The sequence below is a fragment of the Natator depressus genome, chromosome 2 (assembly GCF_965152275.1).
Source record: "Natator depressus isolate rNatDep1 chromosome 2, rNatDep2.hap1, whole genome shotgun sequence".
In the NCBI taxonomy this organism is placed as follows: Eukaryota; Metazoa; Chordata; order Testudines; family Cheloniidae; genus Natator; species Natator depressus.
The window spans coordinates 125,617,523-125,632,156 of NC_134235.1; the positions used below are offsets into that span (position 1 = coordinate 125,617,523).

General features: G+C 38.3%; 1 protein-coding gene across 2 annotated transcripts in view; it reads left to right on the top strand.

Moving 5' to 3' along the window:
* The window catches only part of LOC141982694 (cadherin-10), a 152,232-nt gene that overhangs the window by 92,158 nt on the left and 45,440 nt on the right, over positions 1-14,634 (top strand). For both annotated transcript variants that reach the window (XM_074944991.1, XM_074944990.1), the window contains exon 3: positions 1,243-1,537. In XM_074944991.1, the coding sequence (XP_074801092.1) occupies positions 1,243-1,537 (295 nt within the window). The remainder of the gene's footprint in view (positions 1-1,242; positions 1,538-14,634) is intronic.

The window sequence follows — 14,634 nt, forward strand, 5'->3', positions numbered from 1 at the left end:
TTGATTTTGCGGCTACAATTTTGTGCCTATAAATAAATGTTGCAACAAATTTGATGGTGCAAATAAGTGTGGACACATTTTATAGTGCTTAGATGCCCAGCTGTTTGCACCTATAAATGAATGTTATTGTTGTTAACTATTATGTTTAGTGTCATTAAATGCACAAATAAGTTAGTGAGGCACGTAACTGCCTGCTTACAGTGATCATAAATTTTGCCAATGGTTGTTTGAACTCACTAAATGGGCTTAAAGAGTTGTTGGTGGTTGTCCTCCCCCCCCCCCAAAAAAAAAATTCCATGGTCAACAGCATGGCCGCAAAATCAGAAACAGATTAGAGGTGCTTAAAAAAATAATATTGGAGCCTTTATCAGATATGACACATCTGCAAAATTTAAAAACATTTTAAAATATACATTTCAGGGTGAAAATAAATTGAACTATTTAATTCTGCAAATCAGACATAACAGACTCAATGAGAAAGCAGGGAATTGTGTAACAGGAAGCGGGGAGGTGGTGTTGAGTGTAACACTCTGGCTTAGCCAATTGCATTTCAGTACAGTATAAAATAGCAAAACATTTTGCATTAGGGCTCTTCCAGTGTTAGAAGTCATTTGTAAAGAAAGATATCTGATAACCTGATTTAAATCAATACTGATTGCTTAATGAATCTGATGCTTTTTGGTTTAGCCCGATAAAACTATTTGATGGGCATAAAAGTGATAATGAGTTACACTGAAATGTACTCCAGTTTAGGAGAAGGAAACATAAATAATAAGAAATAAAAAATTTAAAAATCGTGTGACACACTGCCAGTTGTTCTGTTTTCCTTAATTGTCATGTATCCTGCCATGTCCTTTATCTGCTTAGTGAATTTACAACTAACACAGCAGGTTGTGAATTTTTAATAGGCTCTCTTTAAGGAAAGAAAAGGTCAACATTAACATAAAATTCTTCTTTAAGATTTGTGGCACAAATGTTTCACAGCCGAGAACAGGTGTTGCTGGAAAACTAAAATCTGCCACAACAGTCAAGTGAAATGACTCTTTGTGTTAAGTGAGGGAGACGTGAATGGTTTAATACAGCACAATGACTGCAATGTGCCAAGTAAATGTAAATAGAAAATGAGTGTTTTTCCAGTCCTCATCTTGTTTTTTTGTATGCAGAATGACTTCATGTCTTTAAAAAACTTTTTTAAAGTAAAAGATTTCTCTCTCTCTCTCTCTCTTTCTCTTTCTCCTTTAGCTTCACTCTGACCAGGACAAGGGAGATGGATCTCTCAAGTACATTTTATCAGGAGATGGGGCTGGTACTCTTTTCATTATTGATGAGAAAACAGGTGACATTCATGCCACTCGAAGAATTGATAGGGAGGAGAAAGCCTTTTACACCCTTCGTGCCCAGGCTATTAACAGAAGAACTCTGAGGCCAGTGGAGCCCGAGTCAGAGTTTGTCATAAAAATCCATGACATCAATGACAATGAACCAACGTTTCCAGAAGAAATTTATACTGCTAGTGTTCCTGAAATGTCAGTAGTCGGTAAGTAGTGATTTCTGGTGTAAGGACATACTTTTAACCATGATCTTTAAAGTAACCATTTCCCCAACCATTATAAAGTCAGTTAAGTCCTGATTTTCACTCGGAAGGTAAGTAATATTAGAACTTTTCTTTGTTTAGAATTAGAAATAGGCCTGAGAGAAAACCCTGCATCTGGTGCGGAGTTCAGGGTTCAGACTCTGCAGCCAGATCCAGATACAAATTTTATGGTTGGAGCTTTTGTCTATTTATAATCTTAAATACATTAATTCAAATGTTGTTGGAATTTGAATGAAAAGATGTGATACATAATTCATGGTTTGGTCTATGTGAATTGTATCCCTCCCTGAAATCTGCAGGAAAAAGGTGATTGGGGAAGCCTTTGACAAAAACTTCAGTGGAGTGTTTCCTTTCTTTTTTTATAAACTGAAGCAACTCTAGTCTGCCTTCTCTCTCCTGTGTTCTGTGGCTGAGGAGCTATACTTCCTTGCTCCTGTCTCCTAATGCATTGACAGCAGACACAGTCCTGAAGAAGCTTCTGTTCATTCTCTGCCTTTGTTCACCTCTTTGCATTGTTTTTTTTTTTTTTTTTTTTGGGGGGGGGGTGGACTTTGTTGTTACCCTTCCAGTTCTCCCACAGCTTGCTTGTGGCTGGTGGTAGTCGGAATCCGAAGTGGCTTCCCTGTTCTCTTTATACTTCATTTCACCCTCTATACTGGTTCTTAGACAAGAGCTTTGCCAGTTCCCATTCTCATTTTTACTTGTGGCTGGTACATGGGCAAGAGCTGAGCAGTTGTTAGGCAGAGTCCCATGGAAGGACATAAAAGTACCGTTACGCATTGTGCTACATGCTGAGCATGACTGAGGTAAATGTAAGCCAGTACAAATAACATTCAGAATCACAATTAGTTGACATGATGCTGAATTCAATTTGTCCTGGTGTATGAAGACTGCAGTGTTGTGGTCAGCATCATGTCAGCTAACCTGTTCAAACTATAGAACAGTCCTCCATATGATGATAAAAATTTTACAGAAGAATCATGTAAGGTATGTTTTATGATAAAACGTGGTCAATATTAAAAATTCACTATTTGCCAGATTAGCATACAATTGTGTATGTGATACCAGTTTCCTGCTACATTTAGAATACAAAATAATTTGAGTGTGGAATCTGTTGGTAAATATTGACTTTTTAGTAGCTACTAAAGTATGACTTACAGGTATATCATATAATGTTTTGAGAGACCTCACTGACCCTGATTAGTATTTACAATCAACAGAAGAAGACATGGACACTAGAAGATAAGAACCCCCAGAGAACTTTACAGAACTATGTGGGAGCATCATCCTGTTAACTGCATTGTTAACTAGATGCATCTACCACGTAGTCTAAACCTTCCATCATCTCAAAGTTTCAACATTAACCGAGCAAAGTTTATTTTAAAAAATGGTAATGCATTATCTGGGAAGGCACTGCACAGGGTTATATTGGGATTAGAGCTGTCAAGCGATTTAAAAAATTAATCATGATTAATCATGGAATTGATCACACTGTTAAACAGTGATAAAATACCATTTATTTAAATATTTTGGATGTTTTCTACATTTTCAAATATATTGATTTCAATTACAACACAGAATACAAAGTGTACAGAGCTTATTTTATATTTATTTTTGATTACAAGTACTCGCACTGTAAATAAAAACAAAAGAAATAGTATTTTTCAATTCACCTAATACAAGTACTGTAGAGCAATCTCTTTATCATGAAAGTTGAACTTACAAATGTAGAATTATGTACAAAAAATAACTGCATTCAAAAATAAAACAATGTAAAGCTTTAGAGCCTACAAGTCCACTCAGTCCTACTTCTTGTTCAGCCAATCACTCAAAAAAACAGGTTTGTTTACATTTGCAAAAGATAATGCTGCCCTAATCTTGTTTATAATGTCACCTGAAAATGACAACAGGCATTGTCATGGCACTGTTGTAGCCGGCATCACAAGGTATTTACGTGCCAGATGCGTTAAAGATTCATGTGTCCCTTCATGCTTGAACCACCATTCCAGGGGACATGCATCCATGCTGATGATGCGTTCTGCTCAATAACAATTCAAAGCAGTGTGGACTGATGCATGTTTATTTTCGTCATCTGAGTCAGATGCCACCAGCAGAAGGTTGATTTTCTTTTTTGGTGGTTCGGGTTCTGTAATTTCCTCATTGGAATGTTGCTCTTTTAAGACTTTTGAAAGCATGCGCCACACTTCATCCCACTCAGATTTTGGATTCTTAAACCTTGGGTGGAGTTCTGTAGCTATCTTTCGAAATCTCACATTGGTACCTTCTTTGTATTTTGTCAAATCTGCAGTGAAAGTGTTCTTAAAATGAACATCATGTCCTGGGTCATCATCTGAGGCTGCTATAACATGAAACATATGGGGAATGTGGGTAAAACAGAGCAGGCGACATACAATTCTCCCCCAAGGAGTTCAGTCACAAATGTAATTAACACTTTTTTTTTAATGAGCATCATCAGCATGGAAGCATGTCCTCTGGAATGGCGGCCAAAGCACGGAGGGGCATACAAATGTTTAGCATATTTGCAATGCTGTCTACAAAAGTGCCATACAACTAAATGCCTGTTCTCACTTTCTGGTGACATTGTACATAAGAAAATGGCAGCATTATCTCCTGTAAATGTAAACAAACTTGTTGGTCTTAGCAGTTGGCTGAACAAGAAGTAGGACTAAGTGGGCTTGTATGCACTGAAGTTTTACATTGTTCTGTTTTTGAGTGCAGTTATGTAACAAAAAAAAAATCTGCATTTGTAAGTTGCACTTTCATGACCAAGAGATTGCACTACAGTACTTGTATGAGGTGAATTGAAAAATACAATTTCTTTTGTTTATTATTTTTACAGTGCAACTATTTGTAATCAAGAGTAATATACACTTTGATTTAAATTACAACAGAGAATACAATATTTATGAAAATGTAGAAAAACACTTACCATATTTAATAAATTTCAATTGGTATTCTACTGTTTAATAGTGCGATTAAAATTGTGATTAATCATGAATAATTTTTTAATCATGATTAATTTTTTTTTAGTTAATCGTGTGAGTTAACTGCGATTAATTGACAGCCCTAATTGGGATCCTACAAAACTAGTCTGAATAATGAAGGGATCACAACAAGGTTATCTAGCTTCAGTGTTTTTAAAATGGAACACAAAAATAACATTGACTATATATAAATTATAGCTTTTCTGGTACCATAAGTCTCAGCAAATGTCATGCAGCTTCAACTAAGGAGATGATTCTGACAGAAAGTTCTGCATCATTTGGAAAGGGAGGCATATGGCAGGAGCTGGGATTGGAAAAGCCATCTCAGACCATCAGTCCCATCCTCAAAATCTTTCTCTAAAAGACATCCCACTGGGCTGTATATAAACTATTTTTGGATACATTTAATGAAAGTGATTCAATGCCTTAAAGTATTTTCCTATTGTGAATGATTCCATGTTCAGTTTCAACCTTTTGGCTCTTATTATCCCATTCTCAATTACAAAAAAGACCCATTTGTGTAAATGCATCTGAGATATTCATGACGTGTATCTTCATGTGCAATCATTAGACCTCACATTCAGTTCAAAGTTTTGAACTCTCTGGGTCTGTAGGTGCCAGTATGTACTTCATGTCACCAAGTAAACAACCTTTGAGACCACTGCACTGCAAAAAAAGACTAATGCATCTGCTCGGCTCAATCCAGTGCAAATGTTGAAGGTGGATGGATAAAACCTATATACCTGGATATCTAAAAGATGAGCTAGTTATCACAGAAAGCAAAATTTGTGTATTCCAAGTGTAGTGGATCAAATCCTGCCCCTTTTACTTACACAAGTAGTCCTACTGAAGTTAATAGGACTAAATTCTGAGTAAAGAGCAGAATTTGGACTACTGTTTTAACTCGGTTATAACAGCTAGTCAAACAATTAACTGTGAACAACTTTATTTCACAAATGTAGACTTTTTTCTGTTTGTGAGTTGCCAGCAGGACTTTTTCTAGGTCCAGACAGTATAAATCAAAATTGGGTCATAAGCATAATCTCCAAATTCAAGGGGAATTTTCTAACAGGCTGAAATAATGCATACAATTTTTCAGCTGAAAGCATAGGGCCTGACATTTCAATGCTTTACTTGTCAAGTCATATATATCTGTGCAAAGTGGATGTAAAATGCTGCCAAATCAGAATTTTGCATTCGTATTCATGGTAATAGTGCTACCCCTTTTTAACCCAAGTACTTAGCCAAAATTTGTGGTTTGTTTCATTTAGGAAGAGAATCTGATGTTGATGAAGTTGTGCTTATTTACTAAGAATCTACAGAGTATCTTGTTTCCCTGAACAGAGCAGGAATTAAACAGCAGAAGAGTTTCTTTTTGCACAGTTCCAAGCGTCTGGCTGGTTAATACCTAGCCCAAAAGCTCTCTCCGGGCATTTCTGCAGTGTTCCCACTTCTCGTTCTGGCTTTGTCCTTGGGTTTCTTCTATTTCCCTCCCAGCTTCTATGCTGTTTCTCCTGCTTCTCTCTCAGAGACAGGCACAGACATCAGCACCAAACAATATCCAGGCAAAACCCTTTTCTTACATGTCTTGCAGTTACCTATGTTTTGGGTGAAGGCTGCTATTGTTTTTTCTGTCTGGTTCCATAAAGAAGCTTAATTGTTTCTTACATGTATCCATAATGAAAGGCAGATGTGACAACCATCAGTTTAAAGGAGGTTTAACTCAACCCACAACAGTAGCATTTTATGCCCATTTAGCACAAGCATAAAAATTATGCAAGGTGAAAGTGCTTAAAATAGGGAGTGGGTCACAGAGCCAATACATAAATAAATAAAATAGAATTTTAAAAAAATAAAATAAAAATTGAGCCCCATGTCTGAGGGGTGCACTTTAATAATTGCCTTACCAGAGCTGCCGTTTCCAGATTTGTCTTTACCCCCTTTTTTTTCAGACCCCTTTAAGCACTGGGAAGAATAAGGTCCATGTTTTTTTTTCCCAAATAAAGTTACAAACCATTGAACCTAGGCTGAAAGTGCCATCTCAGCCATAACCATAATATCACATAGTATCTTTTTACCCTGTTTCTGGAATAATTGTCCTTCATGAGAAAGTCCTCTACAATTTAATAGAAAATCATATCCTTTCTATAGGCTCTGTTAAGCATCTGATAGAATTTAATGAAGAAGTTTCTAGTGTTCTATGGATTCCTATGGCATTCAGCCCTATTAAAATCTACAGAATTTCTCCATAAGGTTTCTCATCTCTTTTCCAAGAATTCTTAAAAATAACCAATAACTGTTCTGCAGTTTCCTCTGACAGTTTTGCCTGAACTATTGGGTACATCTTTTTATTTTTTTTAGTTCTAACATTTTACCAAGATTTCATGTTCCATTCCCTATCCTGCAAAAAAGCTTGTCAAGGTTTTAGCCCACGTGATTTTCCACAATTTGCACAAGTGAAGAGTGTCATTACCAAACAGTCTGCATTCTTCAAAGAAGGCCATCTATGTGCCCAGCAGCTCCTTGAGTGCACAAGGAGGAAAAGGGTGGAAGAGGCAGCAGGAAGACATAGTTAAAATCCTTGTTCTCCCTGGATAGGGAGACCAGATGTCCCAATATTATCGGGACCGTCCCGATATTAGGGGCTTTGTCTTATATAGGCAACTATTTCCCTTTCCTTCCACCTCCCCTGGAAAAAAAAAAAAAAGGTGTCCCAATTTTTCACACTTGTTATTTGGTCACCCTATCCCTGGAGTACAGGGACGGTTCCCTCCTAGTATCCCTTTGATCATGAAATACTCCAAAGAGGATAGGAAAGGACTCAGGATTATTCCCTCAGTATATCAAACGGTGGAGCTGCCTGAACATGCGTGCAGCAATATGCTGCTCTTCCTTAGGTTGGGGGTAGTAGCTAGTGCGTTCCTTGTGCATTTAGGGATTCTGCCTCTGAGAATGTCACTCTGCGGTATTATCTACTTTAGTCTCTTGTTCATGACCCTTATTACCTTGTTCATTTTTCCTCTGTGCAGGTCATGGGCAAAGATGAGGACCCTGAATTTAGGTCAGTAGCCCAGTAAGGCTGCCCGCTTTATGTAGATTACTGTACATATCCTCTTCCTTCATTCTTTTCCTCACTGAGTCCCAAAGGATTACCACTTATAACTTTCTTCTTTGTTCTTTCCTGTCTTCTTGGTGTTCCTCATGGTTCACCAAGGGTTTCTTCTCATGGCTGCAGATAAATCAATTTTCTTCCCTGTACTTTTTCCGCTGGACTCTCTGCTAATATCCTTCAGACAAGAATAGATGTTTCTGACTTTAAACCTGTTATGATTCCTGTTATGATCTCATGCTTTCTTTCCTTTCAATTATGCTTCTCTATTCATCTCTTCCAGCCTAGGAATTCTGTTCTTTAATCACTCCCCCAGTGTTCTCACTTCATATCTTCAGGGTTTAGTAGCACAGCCTATGAATTCCCCAGGCTATGATTTTCTTCGCATCTTTGATGGCTGTCATCCTTCCTAGTTGTTCTTCTAGCCCTCTAATCTATTCTGCCTTCCTGCATTATGGATATCAATGTGCACTTCATAAAGGTGTAACCTCCCTCTGGGTTTACATGTGGACTGCAACTTGGCCATCCCACAGTTAGCCTGTCATCTTTAGACATAGTTTTCCTTTTGTCTTTTTCTTCAGAAGAACAATCAGGACTATTTATAGCTGCCACTGCTCTACTTGCTCCCCAGGCATTTGTTCACTCTCTCATTAGTATGATATGTCCCCTTTTCTCACTGCTAAAATATCATAGCAATAATTGTTTTCTATAACACTTCCTTCTTATTTCAGTCACTTACCATGCTACCACTTTGGATATTTTTATTTTTATTTTTTCTATACTTCTTCCTGCTAATTCTCCAGCAAAACCCTCCCACATCTGCTCAGCTAGAATCTCAGAATGACAGGTTTAATGGCTCATATGATTACATTGCATCCTCGTATTTCTTATCAAACACTATTTCAATCCACTGCACACTAAAATAAAATAAAATCTACAGTCAGTAGCAGAAAAATCCAAGGAATAATGATTATTATGTTATTTTTTGAAAGGCCACCCAAAAAGATTTACACAGTCTCGAGTGCTATGCTTGTCTCCAGCACCTTTTTCCTCACTTATTGGAATGCCAGGTATCTAGATGCTCTTTCTGACATTACTTTCACTGAGTCTATCTCCTCTCCATTTAATTTGCTGCATGTAATATAGCACTCACATTTCAAAAATTAACAAACTGGAAAGCATATGCAATTATTTCCCCTCTTTTTCTCTAGAAACAGCAGATAGATTTCTGCTATTTCAGCATGCTGTTTGTATAGATATGCCAGCAGAAGGGAGCTTAGTGTGTAGTTAATGCACAAAACTGGGAGGGAGACGGTCTGAGTTCTCATCCAAGCTCTGCCATGCATTTCTTATACAACTTTCTTCTTGTTAATTATCCTGTCTGATCCTTACCTAATTTAAAGGTTAAATTCATGAATAGTTGTAAAGTGTTTTAAGATGCTTACATGGAAAGCAGCATAAATTGTGAAGTGTATTAATATTATTATACCCAGTTTAGGTCAGACTTTAGAGATGTTCAAAAGGTATCATTACAATTATTTTCAGCCATGCCTTCTGAGAGCTACAATATTCTAGAAGCTGGCTGTTTAGTTGTATTATGTAAACGCTGTTGGCCTGATTCAGCAATGCATTACTCCACTGTATGGCATACAATGTGTAGTTATTGCAGGGTAAAACTGGATTAATGCAATTGTTCTATAAATTATTTATAATGTACCAGATTCACCAGTACACTCCAGCTACTTTGGTCTATTTACAGAGTACTTGGAGTGTGTTTAGTGAATTTTGGTCCTTTTATGTTCTACCATACAATGGTATTCTCAGCTTTATAACACAAAAGTCAAAGTTTGCTCTCAACATGTAGCTCTGCCTCCTACCAATTTCATCAGAAGTTGTGTATGTACATCCAAGGGACAGAATTTAACTTGAGGGCTGCATAGAGCAGAGTATTTACAGTTCTTCTTTCACCAGGAAGTATCTTTTAAGTGCACTGGACATGATTCTTCTCTATCACAAATTTTCCATTAATTTGATAGTTATTTCTGATTTATACCAGGTGTAAAGAGGAAGAGAAATAGATCTGCTATGTATTTCAGTAATGCCATGAGATACTTACCCATCTAAAATGGTGTAACATATCATGGAATATCAAAAATGCAACCCGTTTTCATGGGTTACCTAAGTTGACTTCATTTTAAAATGGAAACATTGATGAAAGACTGTGCAACACTAAGAGGTCTGATGAATTTGTTTCAGTATTTTTCAGTACATTACTGAATTGGCAAACAAAAGGGAAGCAAAGGATGTGCAATCGTTTTGCTTGCATTTCAGAAAAGCTTTTGATACTATTCCCACAAAAGACTGATCCACAAAGATTTGATGTATAAAGACTGGTACATGGGAGAGCTATTGAAATGGATTAAAAATTGGCTACCAGATGGGAAACAAATGGTTTCTTAAGAGGTAACTATAATTTGCAGACAGGTAATGGCAAGGTAATGTTGGAAAGGGCAGTCAAGGTCCACTTTTACATACCTTGAATGGCTTGAAAGAGGGTTTTGTTTCAAAAGTGGTTAAATGTGATGATGAAATGTAAAGGAAAGCAGCTAACACATTCAAATTGATCTGTACAAATTAATTTTGGGGGCTGATTAGACACTCATGCAATTCAGCATCGCAAAATAGAAGGCAATAAGGCTGCAGGGTAGAGCAAATCATAACTTGAGCTGGTAGAATTATTCATTGGGAGTATATTGTGTAAATTTAGTCTTTTTTTTCTGTTTGGTTAATCACAGGGTCCCTATTGTAGGTAAGATTATGTCAGATCCCTGTGTGGTGCATGGAGAGGGTGCAAGGAGCTTTACTTTACTTTTATGCCCCCTGCCACCACCCCTGTGCAAGGGCCAGACCCCCAGCAGTATCTCCTACATCTAAAGGAGGCACAAGTCTAACAAGTTTAACAGGGTCCATGCTTTTCCCCCCAACCACCACATAGCAGCTGGCCGGGTGGACAAAGGGAAACAGGCTGCACCATCCAATAAGATGGTACAATCCCTCACCAAACCTGCCCTCCACCCCACCGCGGGTGATGTGGCTCCACATTGCCCTCAGCATGACACTATCTGGTAATGAGAAACTTGATGCAGAGCTCAAGCCTGCTCCCATTGGTTTCAGTGGGAACAGGATCAAATCTGTAGCCTTCAGAAGGAGCATGTGTGTGTGTGTCTACACTGCAGCTGGGAATATGCTTTCCAGCCTGAGTAGACAGACTTGTGCTAGCTCGGTTCAAGCCAATGTGCTAAAAATAGCAATGTGGACATTACGGCTGGAGCGGCATCTCAGGCTCTCAAGCCCGTCCAATCCTCAGCTGGTGCCATAACATCCACACTGCTGTTTTTACAGCACAAATCTGTCTACTTGGATCGGGACACTTGCTCAGAGTTGCAGCATAGATTTACCTTGTGAAACTGCACAGGGGACACTTTGCAACGGTGGTCATTACAGGTATGGAGGTGACCGAGGTAGAGGGAACGTATCCAAAATTATTTATTCCATGCTTAGTGTGGTGTGGCTTCAAATGAAAATGGAGTCATATGTTGTCTGTGCACCTTGTGAAACACAGCTGATGGAGCATAGCTCTCAGAAACGCATGCTATAAGATCCAGAAGAAAAGAAATAAATGCATAGATTTAAAAACAAACAAACAAACAAAAAACAAGGGACCAATAGATTATCTAGTCCAGTGGTTCTCAAACTTTTTTTTTTTGCAGACCACTTGAAAATTGGTGAGGGTCTCAGTGGACCACTTAATGATCTTTCGAAATGTTGTTAATACCGTTAGCTAACTATTGTAAAGCACTTTGGATAAAAGCACTATATAAAAAAAATCTTAATAATTAACATTTTTCTTCTACAAATAAAAGCACACAACTCATATTTTAATATCAGTAGTCTTACCTTTCTAATGCGATGGATGTGCCCTCTCTCCCCCACTGCAGCAGCCCCTGAGCTGGGGCTGGGAAAGAAGGCCATCTGTCTCCCCGGCAGCCGCAGCCCTGGAGCTGGGGAAAGTCGCTTCAGCACATCCCACAGCTCTTCACATCCCAAATTCCCCCATCCCCTCTTCACCACCCCACTGCCCCCTCCCACCTACCCTCTATTCCCCCCAAGGCCACCACGTCACCTTACATGTGCGTCTTCTCCAGGGTCCAGGCACCTGATTAGTGGAGCCCCACCGGCGTGGCTCCACTACTTAGGTGGGTGGCCCTTCATTCTGTTGTGTGCGGCCGCCCAGGCATGCACCTTAGAGGGAACTATCCATGGAACACCTGAATGGAGCTCGGACCACAGTTTGAGAACTTCTGATCTAGTCTGACCTCCTGTATAATACAGGCCATAGCATTTCCCCATTTAGTCCTGACCTGAGCCAAACAACTGATGTTTAACTAAAACTTGTCTTTCAAAAAGGCATGCATTCTTGACTTTTTAAACGTTTACAACAAGCTGTTCAGAGTTAACAAATAATCTAACAGCAAATAATCAAAAATGGAATTTAAAGCAATAAATGCCCTATTAATTAGAAAGCTCTATTTCTTTAGAAGCAAAAATGTAAAGCAAGCTGGCAATTTCAAATATCTGTACTTCTACATTTTTAAGGTTGCTCTGTAACTTTTTAAAATATTGATTATAAGGAAGGGCATAATTCTTCACATTGTTTCGCTAAATTGCTTTTATATGTAAGAGAACACTGAGCATCAACTTTCATTAAGGGTGCAAAACCATGAAGAGGTATGTAGAGTATTCACATGCTATTGAAAACAAAAATGGAGAAAGGGAAGCGGACAATTTTTTACTGTAACTTTCAATGTCCGTTAACTTAATCCTCTCATCAGCATTCATACCATAAAACAAAATAAAAATATATCCTCAGATAGGAGGAAGAAATATTATCCAATATCCAGAGTCTTATTACCCTTCAAAATTCAATCAAATAACACTCGAAGGTCCAGTTCTGCTAAGGATTCAGAAATTATAAGTATATTCTCCAATTTTTCCTCCAGAGAGAACTGATAGATATATTTAGTTTTGGTAGAAACAGAAAGACAATCCAATTGCAACACATTTGAATTCCTTTTAATAAATGCTGCTAATTGGTCTGTATAAAGCATATGCATATATATAAGCCCCTCCAATTTCACTCAGCACTTAAAAGGAAAGAGAGATAATTCAGCTAGTAAGTCTATAAACTGATCTTGCAAGTTGTTCTGATGTGTATGGAGGAGTGCAAAGTTGTGCTCCCCCAGCTTCCATGCTTGGTGGTAATATATGTCAAGCCCCTTTGCGACCACTCCCTTCTTTGTGAATGCACAGGGTAAGAAAGGGGACAGGGACAGGGCAGAGAATGAGTATATCTCAGGAGACATGGTCTAAAGAGAAACCTTCATCATGCTAATCAGGAACTTAGCTATGCATTGCCTTTGAGGCTTGACTCCTTCTCCTCATTAATGTGTCACTTTCATTAATGCTATAGTGCTCATCATTGTTTAGCTTTGCCTTGGATGTGCTATACTCCACACCTATGCTGTTTGGGATCAGGAAGGTAAACCCTGATCCTGCGATTTGTTGCATGCAGATTCAGAAGTCCATCCACACACAATACGTTGTAGGATCAGAGTCTCAAAACTTAATTTCAGACACCGTAGCAAAAATTATGAGCACCGTACCCCTCAAAATCTACTCTCTGCCAAAATCTGTAATAGTGTCACACACAGCTGAGTCAGTCTCTGGTCTGATGCTTTCCATCATCGAGATGCACATGTGGCTCCTTTCTTAATTTACAGAGTTAAAAATGTACCTTCCCTAAAAGAACAGCATAACCTGTTATCAGTTCCCAAGATGGTTTTTCTGTATCTCTAAGGAAATCTGTAGATTAGAAAATGCTTTGACATATAATAGATTTTACGTTTTCTGCCTCATGTGGACATGGCCTTTAGCAATTATTACTATAGCAGAAGGTATTCCAGATGTTTGTCTTGTGTTTGTCCAGTCTCCATGTGCAGCCATTTTTTTTCTATGATTTCTATTCCCAATACCATTTTCTTAAATGAATTCTGCATTCTATTTTAAGTGTTCATATGAACATCAACATAAAAAAGCAGGAAACACCCTCCTGTCCTCCTGACATGCTCTTGCCTTAATTTCGAGGCACCCCTTACTTAGTCATTTCTTGTTTGCTCTGTAGGGACTGAATTCTGCAAGATGCTGAGCTTTCTAGCTCTGGTCCAATAAAGCACTTACGGATGTGCTTAACATTCAGCATATATATAGTTCCATGAGCAGGACTACTCACATGCTTAAAGTTAATCATGTGTTGAAGTAATTTGCTAGGTCAGGCCCAGAGTGCTTAGCACCTTTAGAGAATCCTGCTCCAAGCAAAGTAACAGTGTAGCCTTTATCCCATACATCCTGCCATGACAATTGCTTTTAGGGTCAGTGGTTAATGTAGATCAGATTAAAAGTACAGAAAACTGATTCTGGTTGCTGTTGTCACAGGTGTCAATATTATGCAGTGATGTGGTGAAGGTATGCAGGAGAGGGAAGATAACTGGAACAAGAGAAGAAATGTATCTGAAGGACTTCCTGTCCCCAAGAAGTCCAATGGCTAGCCAAATGGGCAGATCCCATGGTGATAGATGACTTTTTAAATACACAATAAGAGAAGCAAAAGTATATATGTGCGTGCAGTATATGGAGCTACAATACATAGGAAACAATCATGATACTCCCCATCACTGTAAGTGCCATAATTTGGACTTCAACGGGATGGAGACTCTGCAGTGCTACAAAAAGAAATAATAGTGAGGATGCTTGAAGGGTTTGGGGAGGGATTATTTCACAGAAAAGTTTGAAGTAGCCATGCTATTCCA